Raw genomic sequence first — 19,211 nt, forward strand, 5'->3', positions numbered from 1 at the left:
AGCGCTGGAAGGACAAACAGATGGAGAGGTGACAAAAAAAGGGAGGCCAACGAGAGGAAAAGGCTACCCTTTCTCCCACCACATTGAGGGGTTGCAGAGTGTGAGACATGACAGAAAGGACGGAGGAGAGGGGAAAAAAGACGGGATGAGATTAGAGGATAAGCAGAGATCATCCCTCCATTGTTAAAGGGATGGGAAAAAAGGACCCTCCCTCTTCCTCTATTTTCCTCCCCTCCACCATACCTCCTCTTTTTTCTTTTTGCATGCTTTGTTTTGACCATTGTAGTGAGCTTGAAGTGGATGGAGGGATGGCGAGAGAAAGCAAGAGATAACATTGCTCCATCCTGTTATACATCCCTCTTTTCCTCTCATCTCTCCACCTCTCTACCTTTCTCTCCATCTCCCCCTCGTTCTAGTGCTCCACCTGTGAAATGTAGAGGATGTGAGATAGGAAGATGGAGAGACAAAGAGATGGAGGGAGGGTGGGAGGTTTGAAATCACAGGGGGGGTAGAGCCTCACAACATTAGCATGCTGAGAGTGTCAGCACTCTCCTCTTTTTTTCTCTCTCTCTCTCCCTCCATCCCCATCCCTCACTCCGTCTCTTTCTCCTCACTGGTCACTGCAATTATACCATCAAAACACTCCAGCCTGAGAGCATAATAGCTTCCCCCTGTGCGTGTGTGTGCGTTATCACGAGAGATCAAAAGAAAGAGATGTGTGTGTCGGTGTGCGCCTGTGTGTATTTGTGCATAATTTAGTGCCATGCATGGTACATTACGTGTGCATGTATGACATAAAGGGCAGCTATGCGTGTGTGTACCCATTCTGGATTTGCAGCATGTGTGGGTGACATGAGTGTGTATGTTTAAGTATCTTTTTGAGTCCTGGCGACTAGAAAAACTGCTTCTCCAACCCCTGACCAAACACACTCTTAAGCGCACTCTAAGAGACCCACTTTGCATGTGTGTGCGCGTCTGCCGAGTTTCTATTTACACACACTCTCTCGCACTGGCTCACACTAATGGATGCATGCAGGCATACAGTCATGCCTCTGAGAGACAAACCGTTATGACCTACATGCCCAGTGGGTCATCATCAAGCCAAACTGCACACTGTGACACCTTTGGGTGTCTATACACACACACACACACACACGACGCACACACACTTTCTCTGACTGTTTTTATTTTTGCTCTCTCAACTTCCTCTATTGCGCTTCCCTTCCGCCCTCTGTGTCTTCCTTTTTCTCTCGTTCCCTAACACACACATACACACTAACCCCCCTCTGTGAGCTTGTTATTCTTCTGTCCATTCGTTTCTCTCTGTCACCTTGCCCTAAGCTATTTGAGTACACTTCTGCCTCTCGTTCTCCCTCTCCTCTCTCTGTCTCCCTCTCTCTCACACACACACATGCACGCACAACCATTTGTTCTCTTTCTGTCTGTCTGCTTCACTCTCACCCTTTCCAGCCTGCCTGTCTCTCTGTTTCTGCCTGTCTTGACATATGTTAACAGCCTCTCTGTGTCTCTTTCAATTTGACCCAGAGCCTGAACGTCAGACAAAGCGTATCACTAAAAGCATGCAGGAAGAGTTTCAACATTTGAGCACAACTCCACCAATTTTAGACAGAAAATTCAGTTTTCTTCATCCTGATGAATCTCATAACACCCGGTGATAACTGTTTCTGTTTCCAAGAAGCCAAGGGGAGCCAAAAGCCTGCCTTCAGACTGCAAAGAAGGCATGGACGTCCAGGAAGGGTTTAATTGAAATATGTCATTGAGTTGCATTATGGGAAATGTAGGATCAAGTCTAGTATGTGTGCTTACTTCAGAAATAGGTGTAATCTATGAAAACCAAGCAACCCAGTGACACGATCAGACTTTAAAGCATGTCGCACACACACCGCAGCACCGAAAACCATCAAAGGCTACAATGAAACGTCTCTCATGAGGACAGCCCTGCAGGAAACAAAGTCCCAGTGTTACCTTTGCTGTCAGTGCATTCAGTGGAGTTACCAGCCAGTTAGCTGGAACACTGTCTGATGTTATTAACAGGAGAATGATCCAATTCGCCTAGATAGATAGATAGATAGATAGATAGATAGATAGATAGATAGATAGATAGATAGATAGATAGATAGATAGATAGATAGATAGATAGATAGATAGATAGATAGATAGATAGATAGATAGATAGTGAATGAATGGATGTGTTCAAACTTTTGATTGGTACTGTACTACAATGCAGTAATGCAACCCTGCATTCACTGATTTTTTTCTCGCACTAATTTGGCCTTTTTGACTTTGGCTATCTGATTTATGGAAGCTGCTTTTTCTCTTTTTGGACTAGTTCAAAAAATATTTTGACTTGCGCCTGCATAATCCTCCAGGGTGTTCTCAACCTATAGTTGCTAAGTTGGGGAGATCCTGAGCAGGAGGTTTATCATAACGCTTTTAGAGCAGAGCTGAGGGCAGCCGCAGCGTTGGGTGATCATTTTCTGCTACTTTGTCACTATGATTGGTTTTCTCTTGCGCTGAAAATACTCATCTGACCCACTGTTGACATGAAAGTATCGATTAATGCAACTTTAATTAGATTTTTATATCTATTTCTCCCTTCACCACCCACTCACTGCCCTCCTCTCTGCTCCCAGCATTTTCTGTCCTCTAATTTCGTCTCTCCCCGCCATCACTCTTTCACTCCGACTAAATCAATGAACATACACTTTATGCCATTTATTGATCTTTTCGTATCTATCTATCCTCACCCCCTCCTGCTCTTGCCCTCTCCGTTTCTCTCACTCTTTCCCCCCCACCATCCTTTTTTTCACCACTTTCTTTCTCCCCTTTGAATATATAATCTCTATCCCTCTCTCTCTGTCAATCTCTTCTCCTTTTTATCTCTCGCTCTGGGATATCCTATTTATATGGCTGGCACCTTCACGCTCCTACCAGAGTGTGTGTGTGTGTGTGTGTGTGTGTGTGTGTGTGTGTGTGTGTGTGTGTGTGTGTGTGTGTGTGTAAGAGAGAGTGAGAGAGAGTGTTTGATGTTAGTCTAAGTGGTTAACATAATATGAGCCCTCAGAGAGATGACGTTCAGGCACTCACACACAGACAGACACACAATTTTAGGCTTTTTGGTACGCTTTTCTGTGAACAATTTGTGCTTTTTAGTATTCTCCAGCTTGTGCACCAGATCCATGTATTATCTATCAATTGCATTCTCCCACTCTGTCCAAACACACACACACACACACACCTTTGTTCCTCAAACGCCTTCCTAGAATGACAAAAACCCAGCATTATCTTTTGTTATTTATTATTGCAGATGGAGCCATTATTTCATGACCTCGCCATCTCTCGTTCCTCCTCCCTCTGCATATGTTTTTATTTATTCAGACCTCTCCCTACCTCTCTTTCCTGCCCTCTCCTCCTCTCCGCGCGTTTATGTTTATTCAGATATGTCTCCCTCTTTTTCTCTCCATCTTTCTCCCCTCTTTCTCTCCCTCTGCACCCATGTGTCCAGCTTTTGTTACAAGCCTTGTTTCCATAACAACTGCGACCTTTCACTCAGTGCATAACCAGTTTTAATCAGAAGTAGAGAAAGGAAGAGATGGGATGAGGCAGAGGTGTTGGGGTAAGGGGGGGGGGGGGGGGGGGGGGGGGGGGGGGGCGTGATTTAGGTGATCCGTGAAAAGAAAAAATACAAAATTAACACAAAAAAATTGCAGTTTGAAAGCGGACCCTGGTCTCATTGGGAGAGCCTGCGAACAGTTTAGTGGTGGGTTTGGGTGGGTGACATTCCCAGCAACAGGTTACTAAGTGCTGCTGAAGTTAAAGCAAAATGTTTCCCTGCTATCAGGGTGTCTGTGTAATTAAAGCAGGCAAGCTGAAGTAGAGCAAGGACATCTGTAAAAAAAACAGACCATTATGGTCCACTGAACATGGGTACCTTTGCACTGCTGCTTCCAAATATTATACCTATGCATTTTAAAGGCATCCTATAAATCCACATTTACACTGTTAAATTCACATAATTTGTGTAAAATCGGATTAAAGCTGCCACATGTTAAAAATGAATGCATTTAGACAGAGAGTCTTTAGATACTCTGCTGTGTTTGTCTTTATGCTCAGGGGTGCTGGATCTCACAGACAGATTCCTGTGGTCAGATAAAACTGTTAATGACTGACCGGGTGACAGTCGGCGGTAAATAAAACCTTCGCAGTGCAGAGAATGTGCTGCTGAAGGTCTGTGGCATCACTACTGTAACACAAACTGAAAAAATGCTTCTCGGTTTTTGGTCAGAGTAATTTCCCCTTAACATGTTTATGGGCTCGTCTGTGGATAAGTAGCCTTCTGTCACAAACTGCTACGTGAATTATATAAAAGCCAATTAATTTCAAATGAAGCGACGATTTAATACAGCACAGTGCGTGTATGTGTGTGTGTATGTGTGTGCATACTGGGGGTCTTGCCAACATGGGAGGGACCGGACTGTCAAGTGGACAGCTCTCGAGCCCGCTTGCCCGCCCACCGCGCGCCACTCCACACCGGGTGCAGCGCGTGAGGTTGATGCCAGCCAGAGATAGATGGATTGGCGAGGGAGGAAAAACCTGCACAGTGACACAACTAGAGTAAAGAGGAGGCGTTTGACGAGTGAGGGAAAACTGAGAGAGTTACGGAACAAATCCAGAGAAGAGGGAAGCGGGAAAAAGCAGGAATCCTCCTGCTGACTGGTTCCTGTCTGCCCGCACCGATGTCCAAGGCCCGTCCGGTGACAGCAGGAGACAACCAACCGAGACAGAGCGCACAGAAACGGCCGTTGGGGTTGGAAGGCTTCGGGGAACCGCTGGAGCTCTTCTCTGTGACTGAGAGTAAGTTCATTTTAAACTTCAAACCTCTGCCTTACATATTTGACATTTTACGGCGTTTAAAGAGCTACGAAGGTCAGCGTCTGCTCGAGCTGCTCGCCTCTATCTCGCTCTGTTTATATTTTCTTTCATACTGCGACATTAGTCCGCCGCTGCCAATTAGTCACAGGACGCACAACGCGCGCGCGCGCACCCGCACAAACTGACCGCTCGTGCGTCAGAATCGCCAAAGCAGATGTTGCCACGCGGAGGCTTTAAACACTCTATTAATTATTCAAAGTGATATAATTACGCCGCAAATAGATAGATAGAATATAACCTATGTGAACGGGGGAAAGAAATGGTCCCGAAAAATGACTGACCCAAATAATTTATAACATAAAAAAGTCCTTAGCTAATATTTTTGATTGTGTATGTTATAAATCCATAGTTATGAGTTACATTTATCCAGCTCTGCTTAAAAATACGCTAATTAAAAGAAATTTCATTCGACAAGTATGGTTGCAACCCAGTATTAGGAACATTTTAGTAACCAATATGTTATTATTTTCCAATGTTAGAAAATGAACTTTTTGAATGTAATTTTCCAATATAACATACTTAAATGGATCATATAATACCAGTGCGTTATCTGTGCTTTGTTTCATGTGTGTTTTCGCTCTTGTCAGTCTACCCAGTGACAGCTCCGGCAGTCCAAGAGCACCATTCTTAAGCCTAATCTAGTGGTTAATGGCTTTCATAGTCATTGCTCATATTTTGTGCAGCTTGCACTGGCTTTGAAAAGCTAATCTGTCCCTGTTATAAGCCCATTGGTTGGCTTGCCATCTGGGCTGTATTATAGTAGAGAGGAGAGGGCATTTGAATAATTGATATTTAGCTATTTATAGGAGGATTATTCTCTTCATGTTTCACCATCTATCTATCTATCTATCTATCTATCTATCTATCTATCTATCTATCTATCTATCTATCTATCTATCTATCTATCTATCTATCTATCTATCTATCTATCTATCTATCTATCTATCTATCTATCTATCTATCTATCTGTTTTGTCTAGCTATTGTTTTTTGTGATGTGTGTGTTTGTGCATCCTTGTGTGTGTGTTCATATTTTCTGTATTTTCCTGTACCTCTGTCAGTCCTTACATCTGTCCTGTCCTTACATCTGTTCAGTGAGCTGTAGTGTATCCATCTGAAGTGGATTAGCGGTGTTATCAAAGCTAAGTAGGACTACTGCTCATGCACACGTAGGCACACAGACACACACATGCACACACACACACACACACACACTTGCATATGCACACACACTACGTACATGCTGCTCTCACTCTATTTCACTCCACAAGGACCATTGACCATTGTTAGCCCTCTCTCAAGCCTCTTTTGCTTTTGTGCAAAAGTGTGTGTGTGTGTCTGTGTGTTCATGTGTGTGTTTGACGGTAAACACTCTGATCAAACAGTGCTTAACAAGCTGCCTGAACTGATAACAGAGAGAGGAGGAAGAGAGGATGAGAGAGGAATGGAGAGGAAGGAAAAGGGGTATCGGGGCAGAAATGAGGTTACACAGTGATATAAAATAGGAACTGGGATGTGTGTTTTTGATCTTGATTAAACAGTGAGATGTACTGTCGTTTATAAGCCTGGCATTCACTGGTCTCTGCTTTACAACCTTTTCCAGGAATTCTAGGCAAGCCATATAGCATTAGCCTGGGAGTGTAATAAGCACCTAAATTTTCCACCATACAGTGTTTTGTATTTTTTTTCCAAACTTCTGTTATTGTGCGTGATCCACATCTATGTGCATTTATCTTCCTCAGTTTTCTCACATATAGTCTTCTTTGATACTTGCACTGTCTAAGACAACACACGTTCAAGCACAACAGGAAGGACAGCCTGAAGAGAGGAGGGCGATATGTGACAAAGATCATGAGCCAGATGTTAACCCTTCCATTAGGTCTTAGTTGGTGCCACAGGATGTCGCTTCCCTCACTGATGAAACTGATCTTTTCTGTGCTTTCTAGCTAAATGTACTCTCTTTAACACTGCCACAATGAACGTTTAGCTCTATACAAATACATTGGAGTTGTTTCTTTTTGCTATTAAAGTGAAAGTGATTGTGTCCTGCAATAGACCAGTGACCTGTTTTGCTGTCCAGGTAACGTTCCAGCCATATTGTTGCGATGGGCACTCATTCACTGTCAACCAAGTGTAGTCACAGATAAACAGAAACATTTGCTATCTAGCAGATATTTATGCAACCAAAACAGCCTCTGAGATTTTTGCCCTTACTGCAGTGTGCTACAATTGAATGGAACTAAAAATGACATTGGAAAAAAATGAAAAGCAACCAGAGCAGATAATCCACATAAAAAAGCCCTACAAACCTTTTTAGTAAGACCTGTTTCTTCTTTATACAGTAAAAATTTTGGTGACAGGGTCCCCAGTAAGGACGGGCGAGAAAGGTGTGTTTTATACACGGTTTTATTCACACACTTTTTATACTCGATCTTTGGCTCTCTGTGTGCCTCTCGGGTTCACTGCTAACAGTTTTGTGTTTTCTCGTCTCCGGCCCCACAATTACTGTCAGAGGAGAGGTTAATTAGACATGCCCAACAGACACTACTCCCCCAAACACACTGCTTCAACTCTCCCTCTTGTGACTGAGCCCAGAAACCACACCCCGCCAGCACAATTGTACACTGCTCAAAAACAATCATGCTGTATACCTATACTGTTATCGACTGGGTAATGTGTTAGAAATGAATGATGCCATGTTTGACGTAAGTGAAAATGATCAACCTACGGAGTACTGAATTCATTTGTATGGCCCCCATGTGCTTGTGGGATTTATCCCCATGCCCAATGGCAGTCAGGGTGCTGTTGCCTAGCCTGCAGAGGTCTTTGCATCCCTCCATTGATATGCCTCCCCAGATCATCACTGACCCACCACCAAACTCGTCATGCTGAATGATGTTACAGGCAGCATAATGTTCCCCACGGCTTTTCAGACCCTTTCACATCTATCACCTACACTCAGGGTGAATCTGCTCTCATCTGTGAAAACCACAGGGCGCCCTGCTAATTCTGGTATTCTATAGGAAATGACGATTGAGCTCCAAGCTGCCAGGCAGCGAGCACAGGGCCCACTACAGGATGTCAGGCCCTCAGGTCACCCTCGTGATGTCTGTTTCTGATTGTGTGGTCAGAGAGATTCACACCAGTGGCCTGCTGGAGGTCATTTTGTAGTTCTTGCAGTACTCATAGTCCTCATCTTTTTCCTCCTTGCACAAAGGAGCAGATACCGGTCCTGCAGATGGGTTAAAGACCTTCTAGGGCACTGTCCAGCTCTTCTAGAGTAACTACCTGTCTCCTGGATTTGGTTTTGCTGGTTATCTTATTATTTCCACTATAATCAATATCATTATCCAATAAGGTTGACTGATTTAATGCTGTACTCTGATTAAAAACTGTTTCTTTTCTGTTTTGAGCTTTAAATATTAAATTAAATACTAAAGCATGTAGCACTTTGAGCACTACACACAAACCTATGGTCATCTTAATTATTGGTATGAAATTTAACCTCATGTATGTAACTTCATTTGGCTGCAAAACACTTGCTACTACTCAAAATATCACAAATGCAGCAATTATAATCCTTATTGTGTCTCTTTGTGTCCCTTCTGCCTCTCTACAGCCATGGATTCACCCACAGATCTTTTTGATGATTCTGCTCCCCAGATACATACATTTGCTCCAACTCTCAACTCCACAGATCTTGCTGGAATCCATCCTCAGCCTAATGCTGGCCGCCTTACTCCTGCCTTTAGACCCCCCGGCTTTCCACTGATCCACCATCTCCTCCAGCCGGGTGGAGGCCCCAGGAGGATCGGAGGGCTGCTGAACACAAGCCTGAGCACACACAGACACCTGGAGGACAGAAATGTGGAGGAAGATGAAGGAGAGAGGGATGGACACGTGGAGCAAAGAATGGAAGGGGGAGATGAGGGGGCGATAGAGGGAAAGGACGACTTGCTCGGGGTTAAGAAGAGGCACAATGACGCGGCTCTCGCAGTCGAATGGAATCAAGACATCCTGAAAGTGAAGAGGATGAAGCTGGAGAACCGACAGAGGGATGGAGAGGCCGATGAGGGAGGCAAACAAGGAGGGAGGGAAGAGAGGAGAAGGGAAAGGGAAGAGCTGAAAGAACAGCTGGAGGAGGCAAGGGAGAGACTGCAGGCTTTGCAGGAGAAAGTGTGGAGAGCTTTTGGGGAAAAGCACATGGCCGAGGATGAGAAGAAAAGGAAGCGCAGAAACGGAAGCAGCGGTGGAGTTGATGGGAGAGAAGAGGATGTAGGGCTAATAGAGGAGGAGGACATGACAGAAGGGATGTACGATGAGGAAGACACTGATGGCGGAGAGATGGAAAAGGAATCATTTTCCCTGCTTTCCGAGTCCCCTTTCGACAGCTTCCACAAACGGAAAGAGGAGCTGCAAAAAGACCGAGAAAGAAGGATGGAGAGAGGAAGAGGAGGAGGAGGGTTGCACTTGGAGGGTGTGATGGAGGGATCGGGGTTGTGGCTGGACTGCGGAGGTTTGGTCAGAGGAGACTGGGATGGCGGGCTAGATGACGAGAGTGAGGAGGGAGGGCAGAAGTTTGCCGCGGCGCTGAAGCTGGAGTTGGGCAGCGCTGTGGCCCGGGTCATCGACCGAGTTCTCCGCCTTTACACCGAGATGACCGATTTCGCTCCTTCCTCTCCTCCCGCTGCCATCTCTTTTCTCCCATCTGATCCGGGAAGCGACGGAGGGAAGGAGAAGGCAGTGTGGATGGGGCTGTTAACGAGAGGAAGAAGAGAAGAAACAATGAGCGATAAGGAGGACAAAACAAGAGGGCAGGACGGAGAAAGAGAGAAGCAGCTCCACAAGATGAGCAACGGGAGCGCCCTGCCCCCCCGACCACCCCGTCGGACTGAACCGTCCGATTTAGCGATGCCACTGACTCTTCAAAGGTCACCTGACACGCGAAAGGCCTACCCACTCCTTGGCCCACCTCTCCCCACTCACCTCAATCCCTCTCACCCAAACCTCTCCCTGCACCACCCTTCTTTGCCTCGTCCTCCTCCCCTTTCTCACCCTCCCCTCTTGCCTCCAGCCTCTCAGCCCAAGGATCCCTCCTCCTCCTCCTCTTTCCACCCGTCTTCAACCTCCTCCTCTTCTTCCTCCTCTTCTTTCCCTGCGCCTCCCCCTCCTCCCCCGCCTCCGCCCCCTCCTCTCCCTCTCCCCTTGCTCCACTACTCAATGCAGCAGCTTTTCTCCCGCTCACTCCACCACCCTCAGCTCCCCCACCTCCCGTCATCCCGCAAAGACTACCTGAACTCTGACCCTTTCTTGGAGTTCTCTTCCCACCCATCGTCTCACCCCTCCTTCCCCCCGCTCCCCTTGCTCGGCCACCTGGACCCGTCGCTTGCACGCCACACGCACGGGGGGAGAGAGAGGGAGCGAGTGATGAGGGGAGATGGGGGCATGCGAGGAGGAGGGATGGATGGAGGAGAGCTCTACCTGACTGCTGGGGGGATATCCTTTTGTCAGTGTGCTTGAAAGAATGAGGATGAGAGCTGTGTTGGTTTGTGTGTGTGTGTGTGTGTGTGTGTGTGTGTGTGTGTGTGTGTGTGTGTGTGTGTGTGTGTGTGTGTGTGTGTGTGTGTGTTTAAGCATGTATCTCCTTAACTCACCTCATATGTACACCCAGGAGGGCTTGTCACCCTGCCATCTGAAGAAAGCCAAGCTCATGTTCTTCTACACTCGCTATCCCAGCTCCAACACGCTCAAGACATATTTCCCTGATGTCAAGGTGTGTGTACACCAGCTCAGTGCTGGAACGACAATTTCACTTCAAAGTGATTATTTTTTAACACACCTCAAAGTCACACGGCAGTATATCAGCCACTGCGTTTTACACGCCTGCTCACTGAAGGTTTTTCTACATTGTTAAAACAATACGGACGACGTCACAGCTATGAAATGCCAATTAGGCCAGTTTGGCTGCTGTAGTATTGGATATTATGACTAAGGAAGGAGAATTGACTGTCCAGCATTTCTTTAAGACATGAATGTGAGTCCATATATTACAAAGACTTTAAAGGTTTCTTCGAACAGGCGTGGTGTTTACAACTGAGGGAAGAAGGACCAGAAGTTATTACTGCTGCAGAGACTTAAAAGCTTCTGAAATCTCCAGTTAACAGCCCTAAAATTAGTGCCCACCACACTGCTTCCTAGAATCTTAAGATTAGCTGTTTTGAGGAAATTATCAGGCGTTTGGGTCAAATTGCTGAAAGAATTTTGTACTTCTTAATTTTTTTTTACAATTTAGTATTAAGTAAGCATAACAAAGGATGAGCATTAGACTAGTGGATATCTGGGCTGTGGTCTGGTGAGTCCAAATTTGATAGTGGTGGGTTCCAACCTCAATTCCTTTGTCTAAGATGAATAGATGATGTGTGCGTGCGGTTGCTACCACGTGGGGTTTTCAGATTACGCTGTTAGCAATTCATTTATAATTGAAGACAGCACTTAACGAGTGTTTGTTTTGCACTTCGTAGCTACATTGTTTTCTTTTAACAAGACAATGAGGCACATCTTTAAGGTCTTGATTTGAAATGATGCAGCGCTGCTTCAGATAACACGAATCCCCCAAAAGTATTCAAGTGCTGCTGCTTCGAAGAATCTTGAATTTATTCAAATCTTTCATTACTACATAAGTTCAGTTGTGTTATAGTTGTGAGGTCTTTTAGGAGTTTCAAGGAAATGAGTAGTCCTTGAATGACTTTTGAGACATACTGTAGCCTAAACAAATACAGTTTGAACAATCTTCTAAAAAAATTTAAATTGACTGTAAGACTGCAATTATTGTAAGGCCATCACTTAAATCACCTAATAACCAGTGATATACTGGGGGAAACCAGGACATTTGTGCACTCCAAGTATTCAGATATAATAAAATCTTCAGTGATAATACAGAGACACAAAGTAAAAAAAAAACTGCTCACTACTGATGGTGTAACATGTATATAAAAGTGCTTGAATCTTGTAGCCAATGTACCCATATTGCTGTGGTTTGATTTGATGTATTATATCAGTATAGATGCAGTAGAGTCCATATAATATTTACTCTGAAAAAATGTCCAAGCGCTAACATGTGTATTATACGTATGTAGTGGTTGGTGCTTCATAAAATCCGGAACTGGCCCGTACGGGGATCGAACCCGCGACCTTGGCGTTATTAGCACCACGCTCTAACCAACTGAGCTAACCGGCCATGTCGCAGTGGATGTTAGTGGAGCACGGCCAGAGCTGCACAGCTCACGAGTTATTTTTGGAAATTTTGTGGATAAGTTAAAAAGCTGATGTCACTGTTGGGCATGTCGGGTCTCAAAGCTCAAGGTGTTTTTCATTTCATTTTAATGAGATTTTCTTCTGCAAATAAAGCGAAAATCAGTTGTTTAAAGGTGCTCAACTGCTTGAAAACGTACATGGCCCGTACGGGGATCGAACCCGCGACCTTGGCGTTATTAGCACCACGCTCTAACCAACTGAGCTAACCGGCCATGCGCAAACGCCAAAACTGTCACATATTGCCGACAGCATCCCAGACGTTTTTGTTTCCATATTTCAATCAAGTTCCAAAAGACTGGAAGTTAGATTGCAGATACCCCATTTACTGACGTAATGATAATATTAACTAACCTACTGGTTACAACTACTTCTCCATATGAGTAAAATGTTTCAATGAATAAAACAAATGCTATTTTAATTCACATCCATGCTGCACTTAAAAATGCATATGCTGCGATAAATTATTATTACAGGGTATCTCTTAATAAGGTGGTATTATCTGATACAATCTGCAAGTTTACAGTGATTTAGAAGCATAAACAGTGTGGAGTTGCAGAGATTATTTCTCCTCTTGGAGTCTGTGTCAACAGAAAACCTTAGATTAGGTCATTTACTTTAATGACCACTAAGGGGTGGGGAAAGGGGGGGGCATACAATGTCTTTTGAATGTAATTTGACATAACAAACAAAGTGCAATTAAGTTAGCTCAAGTCAGGTTAATTTAGCATATCATTGTAAGTGTTTAAAAAAGCACTGTTCTCTTGCTGTCCTCACCTGCTCACTTCCTCTCCTGTCATCCATGGTCTAGTTTAATCGCTGTGTGACCTCCCAGATGATTAAATGGTTCAGTAACTTCAGAGAGTTCTTCTACATCCAGATGGAGCGCTTTGCACGCCAGGCTGTCCGCGAGGCTCTCACCCGGTCGGTTTGGGTTGGCACTGGTTCATGTTAAACTCATTTTATTTGCAGTACTTTCATTGTTTCAGTGAGCCTTATGAGTGTGAACATGTTGCCCCTGTTAGACGAGCTGAAGTAAAGTCTGATTTATACATCAGACATCATATATAACTTTTTTAGAAATAGAGAATCACACATCGCATGATTGACTTTGGAACCGCATGAAGCATCATGGTTTCCTCCATGACAGATATTCAGTTCTGCTATAATCAAACGAACCATTGCAGCTGAGAAATAGATGTCTGCATTTTTTATATCGCTTGATTTAAGAGGTCGGAAAATAAAAATAAAAATATAGATTTTTTTTTTCTGCGAGTGCTCAGGTGTTTAGACACTGTGGCCATGTTGATGTGAACTCATGATGGTAGCGAGTAAAACAAATAGCAATGGGCATAAAACATGACTGCAAAAAGTCAGAAACAAACTGAAGCTGAATATCATTTATGTAAATTATACATGGTTCTCTTATCTGTTTTTTATTGTGAGTGTATTTAAATGAGTTTGTTTGTCTCTGTAACACAGGGATGGTGCGCCTCGTATTAGCCGAGAGAGTCAGCTGCGAGTGGGACGTGATACGGAGCTTTACCGCATACTGAACATGCACTACAATAAAAGCAACATCTACCAGGTGAGGAGACGCTCTAGTTGCAGCTTTCAGCCTACCCGTTGTACGACTGGACTCAGTCCTTGGGTGGGGATGTGAATACTCCTCAGCCCTAAGTACATCGCTAATGGATTATGGATCTTTATGCAGTGCTCCTGTGTTTAAAAGTAAATACCAATCAAGTTAAAGTGCTGTCTACAGTGTCACGGTCTTGGGTCATGTATTGAAGGATAACTTGCACTCTGTTTTTGATGTCTTTTATAGATTGTCATCTGGAATGCTTTTCAAGGTTCACATACATGCCTAACGCAAGCCGTTGCTGATTTTCTTAAGCTCAGCGGTCCTTTGAGTTAAGATCATTTGATCTGAGCTGTTTGACCTTCTTGAGCAAACAGTTCTTAAAAACATTTAATGCGTGTACTGAGCCATTCTTATTGAAAATCAAATAAAAGTCCCACTTTGTGCAAACCAGGTGAGGATGGCAAGACTCAAGCTGTTTTGTCCTTCAGAGGTCAATAAAGTGCCAGATATGGCTGCTGCTTGGACTCTGAATGAGGTCCTGATCTGATATTAATTGGTAAGCTCAGAGCAGACGATAAGTCTAAGGAGGAAATAAACCTCAATAAATCATGTATAGCATAAAGATGAAGATATACAATAAAAAGATACTACGCCGCTGAAATGAAAAGCACTGGAGCTTGGGGTTATTATTTCGTGTAATGTGCTATTACCTTTAGTGAGCAGAGAAATTATTTTACTTGTATGAGTTTGTGCATGAAAAGGAAACAGAAAATGAAGCACTGTTATATCTCACTGACCTGCTGAAGGACACACACTATCATAAAACAATCATCGCACATTAGTTTCCAATTCTACAGATGATGATTAATTTTATCACCCAAGGTGATCTGTTATTTGTCAGACGTCATTGGATTTAAAAAGGTATTGAGAACGCGAAAACTACTATGGCTACAATGTATCCCGGGAAACGTTCAGGCAGCGCTGAAAAACCGAATCACCTCTGTGATCGTAAAAACAAAGTCACAAGGTTGCTCGAGTCTGAAAAGTCACTCTCGCCTACACAAATTTTTGTGAGTTTATTATTTGATTGAGCCTCAGCTCGGCTTAAAGCTATGTGCGGTTCAGCTGTGAATAGATCGTGTTCGCTTCTAACGTGTTTTCCGTCATAGCGGCGAAAGAATAGGTCCACTTATTAACAATAATCAATGAGAAGTCTCTACGTGCTGTGATAAAGCTGTCTGCTTTGACAGACGCGTTCAGACAAACAGTGGAATCAGAGACAATCAAAGTCACAGTCTGTATTTTACCAAAGTGGGTGAAAACACCTGTGAGGGTGCACTGAATGCACATTATAATAACAGGTATTCTAATGTTCTTCCTGTGAAACTATTCACTGCTCAACAACGCTTATGAGATTTTTAGAAAGTACAGAGACAATCAAAACCTCACATTCTCTGAAAAACACAAGTTTCTCAGTTTTAAATCCCTTTAGATAAGGTAGATAGATATGTGACTGACAGATTCAGATACTAAACTAAAGCGAAAATGGATTTTTCTCTTCCAGAAGACTTCCTAATAAACATTTCCTCCTTGACATCATATTTTTGTGTGCAGGTTCCAGAGAGGTTCATCGAGGTGTCTGAAGTGGCTCTGAGAGAGTTTTACTCAGCCATTTGGACGGGGAGAGACAGCGACCCCTGCTGGAAGAAAGGAATATACAAAATTATCTGTAAACTTGACAGTCCTCTACCAGATGCATTCAGGCTGCCAGGTTGTCCAGTTGGCTAATGATTGCACAGCTTTTATCTGGTCCGTGTGCACAAATGCATGCTCAGACATAATTTGACTAAAACAAGGCATAAATCATTCAGAAACTGGTACATTTCAGACATCGCAAACTGATATGTAACCATCCAAAAGATCATTTAGAACTATTACAGAATTTCGACTGACTTGCAGAGGAATACATACACTTTCTCATACTGACAGGCAGGTTTTGTATACAGGCTCAACAGCAATCCCCCAGTGCTGCAGTCTTGTGACCGCACTTATCAAGGAACGTGACCATACCATTGAATTAAAATGGACAGAGCAGGAATTCCTTCTCCAAACATTCTTCAGCAGCCAGCTGCTTGCATGAAATCTAAAGCTATTATTAAAAGCACACTCTCACAGTAGTTTTGTGAAATAGACACAAAATACAATTTTTGAACTTCACGTTCATGGGAACAAATTGACTCTTTTCTTTTTTTAGTGTGGACATTGACGCAAAAGTCAGTCACATAGCAAAGCTTCCAGTTTCCAAGAGCACCAACGTACATGATAAGACGCTTCAGGTCTGTTGTTGGCGTAAGCTTCAGTTTCACTGAAGAGGGTTAGGGTTCAAATTCAGCACTGCTTTCCCCGCTGATTTTTCAGTTGCTGTTTCATTAGCTGGGACCACATCCTCATTTTAGGTTTGACACCATTTCTGGTAGATAATGGAACATGGCTTGAGGATGAATTGAGGCTGTGGTTTGGAGAAGGCCTCAGAGGGGACTGACGGTGACCCGTGGGCCGGGCAAATCCCGCTGTACTAATGAGAAGTGAAGAAAACAAGAACAAACAGCTTGTAGTTGCAATGGGGGGGTCACATATAGACAGAGAACTGGAGGTGCGGTTACGCTCAGATAAATTATCTCCGGTTGGTTTGGTTTAAGGGCCAGAACCACTTTCTAGGATGCTGCCATAAATAATATTTACGTTTAAAACAACGTTTTAAAGTCTCATTAAAAAAAATGACAACCTTTACATCCAAATTTGAGCAAGAATGCTGTTCTTACTGCTGGAAACCAGAAAAGTCAAAGCTTCAGATTCGCTCTGACACACAGTCCGAACGCGCATCACCTTTTACGATTAGGTAACCGGCTCCTCTGGCTTCATCACTAATGAGCAGTGTTCCTACTCGGAAAATCGCTGCTAAACATTTTAAATATAAAGCAGCAATGTTGCTGTGCGATGATTAACAATCTCGCACAAACAGTACTTAACAATCACACTCAAACATTTCAGGGCTGCCCTCCCTCAGGGGGCGTTCATCATGAAATGACCTTTTAACGCTGCCTTGTGTGTGGGCTTCTCCATCAGGATTTTATCTTTCATTTTTATTTTCTCTCCAACAACATCGTACCGTCACGTTTCATCCGAAGTTCAAAAGATTAAGATTTTCAAAATGAAGTTGATCTTGTTTCACAGCACGATCTGGTCGGTGGGTTTTGGGGTTTTTTTTGTTTCTGCTGCTTGTGTATGCCTCTCATCTCTCTGTTCAGTATTAAATTATTATCAAGCTTTTGTACATGCAGTCAAATCAAAACAGCTGTTCTTTCAAGAGGGACATTATATTGAATTTAAAACAGTATAATTAATGTTTTGTTCTTTCCTTGATGTGCTCTTATTGCTGATATATTTACGTATGTTTTTGAATTCTTTTTAAAGTGTTGCTAATCTAAATAGTTCACTTGCACAATAAGTATATATAATTATATACAGTATATATCAACATTTGTTTTCCAAAAGGGGGAAACTTTCACTCTCTCCGCTCTATATCATGACTTTTATCTCGAGGAAAGATGGGTTTCTCTTCAAGAAAATGTCGACCGACAGCCTCGACCTATCCGTGACGTGTTATCAAGTGCATGTTTCCTACATTTCCGTTTTGCGTTGTAATCTTTTATGTCCCTCTATTTTATATTGTACATAGTGTATTCTTTACTGTAGATCTGTGCCTCGTTCAGACTTTGGTGAATTTTGATGTTTAAACTTATCATGAATTAAAGAGATACAAGGCTTGTGTGATGATTTGTGGATACACACATAGACAAACGGAAGCTTTCTAGTGTTTGGGTCTTGGGGTCCAACATTTGTGCCAGCATGCATTAAGGCTTCAATCTAAAAACACCTTCACATGCTCACTGACACTAATACTTTGTGATGGCTCTGCCCACCACTTAGTCTCGCCTCCTGAGACAGCAACACACACACACAAACTCACACTGGCATGTCTACTTTTTTTTTTTCCCCAACAATGAGTCCAGTCACCTAGTTAAGTGAAGTTACATTCTCAACATAGTAGTATTATTTTGGTATTTTTGCAAGACTTTCTTTGTCCACATTTAAGAATTATTTGTGAAAAATCCTCACTTCTTTCTATTTATCAATCCATTCATCAGTTTATTACCTTCTGTCTTGTATTACCTTCTGCAACATACCATTTGTTTTTCTACTTACTTTTGTAACCCAGTGGTGTAAATCACATAAACAATTCCTATGAAAGCTAACAGCGCTGATTCATAATTTTGAAGCTCCTTTCTAAGATAAGATAAGATAAGATAGAACTTTATTAATCCCTCGGGTGGGTTCCTCTGGGAAATTCGACTTCCAAAAAAAGCACAGCAACGACCAAAGTTACAGTTACAGAACTGTTATATATATATACACACACACACACACACACACACACACATATATAAATACAGAGACAAATATAAATAAAATATACAAAGGGGATAAATAGAATAAATAGGAATAAAAAAATAAAAATACAAGTGAATTGCACATTTCAAGTATTGAGTCTATTGCACTGTTGACTATTTACAAAAAGTATTGCACAAGGTATTGTACAGTGAGGTGCAGAGGCACTACAGCTTAGTTGTTCCCCCCTCCTTTGTCCTCCTGTTTCCCCTCCCTCTCCCCTCCAGAGAGGAGTTAAACAGTCTGATGGCGTGTGGGACAAAGGAGTTTTTAAGTCTGTTAGTTCTTGTCTTGGGGAGAAGCAACCTGTCACTGAACAGACTCTTCTGGTTGTTTATGGCCGTGTGCAGAGGATGCCCAGCATTGTCCATAATGTCCATCAGTTTCTTTAATGTCCTTTTCTCTGCCACTGTCACCAGAGTGTCCAGCTTCATGCCGACCACAGAGCCCGCCCTCCTGATCAGTTTCTCCAGCCTGGATGAGTCCCTCTTTGCTGTGCTGCTCCCCCAGCACACCACAGCATAGAAAAGTACTCCAGCAACCACTGACTGGTAAAACATCCTCAGGAGCTTCCTGCAGATGTTAAAAGACCTCAGCCTCCTGAGGAAGTACAGTCGGCTTTGGGCTTTTTTATACAGGTGCTCTGTGTTGCATGACCAGTCCAGTTTATTGTCCACCCACAGCCCGAGGTACTTGTACTTGTTGACCACCTCCACCTCCTCCCCCTCTATCTGAACTGGCATGACATATCATTAGAAATTGTGTGGCGTGTTATTACAGAAAACAGTTATTTCTAGTCAGCCTTGAATGATGTAACACTGGCTATGTGTCAGGAATTAGTAAGCTTATTATTA

At 43.2% G+C, this 19,211-nt stretch overlaps 1 protein-coding gene and 2 non-coding genes across 3 annotated transcripts; 1 reads left to right on the top strand and 2 right to left on the bottom strand.

The window, feature by feature from the left end:
* The first annotated feature begins 4,537 nt into the window (after nt 1-4,537).
* Nucleotides 4,538-17,668, top strand: prox3 (prospero homeobox 3). Its single transcript, XM_085400311.1, has 6 exons — nt 4,538-4,875; nt 8,572-10,448; nt 10,618-10,725; nt 13,075-13,187; nt 13,746-13,851; nt 15,463-17,668. Exons 1-6 carry the CDS (start codon nt 4,758-4,760, stop codon nt 15,634-15,636), a joined length of 2,496 nt encoding a protein of 831 aa, XP_085256437.1. The 5' UTR covers nt 4,538-4,757; the 3' UTR covers nt 15,637-17,668.
* On the bottom strand, nt 12,116-12,189 carry trnai-aau (transfer RNA isoleucine (anticodon AAU)). The gene has a single exon. It is a non-coding gene; the product is annotated as a tRNA-Ile (tRNA).
* trnai-aau (transfer RNA isoleucine (anticodon AAU)) lies at nt 12,405-12,478 on the bottom strand. Its single transcript has one exon. It is a non-coding gene; the product is annotated as a tRNA-Ile (tRNA).
* Nucleotides 17,669-19,211: the final 1,543 nt, after the last annotated feature.

This window comes from Rhamphochromis longiceps, linkage group LG3 (genome assembly GCF_057381845.1).
Source record: "Rhamphochromis longiceps isolate RC_006_pf linkage group LG3, R_longiceps_female_GT1.1, whole genome shotgun sequence".
Taxonomy (NCBI): Eukaryota; Metazoa; Chordata; class Actinopteri; order Cichliformes; family Cichlidae; genus Rhamphochromis; species Rhamphochromis longiceps.

Excerpts from the sequence above, each read along its gene's own strand:
- prox3 (XM_085400311.1), top strand. The coding sequence starts at position 4,758 with ATGTCCAAGGCCCGTCCGGTGACAGCAGGAGACAACCAACCGAGACAG. Across the intron at positions 10,726-13,074 it reads CATATTTCCCTGATGTCAAG|TTTAATCGCTGTGTGACCTC; the intron begins GTGTGTGTACAC and ends TCCATGGTCTAG. Across the intron at positions 13,852-15,462 it reads ATAAAAGCAACATCTACCAG|GTTCCAGAGAGGTTCATCGA; the intron begins GTGAGGAGACGC and ends TTTTGTGTGCAG.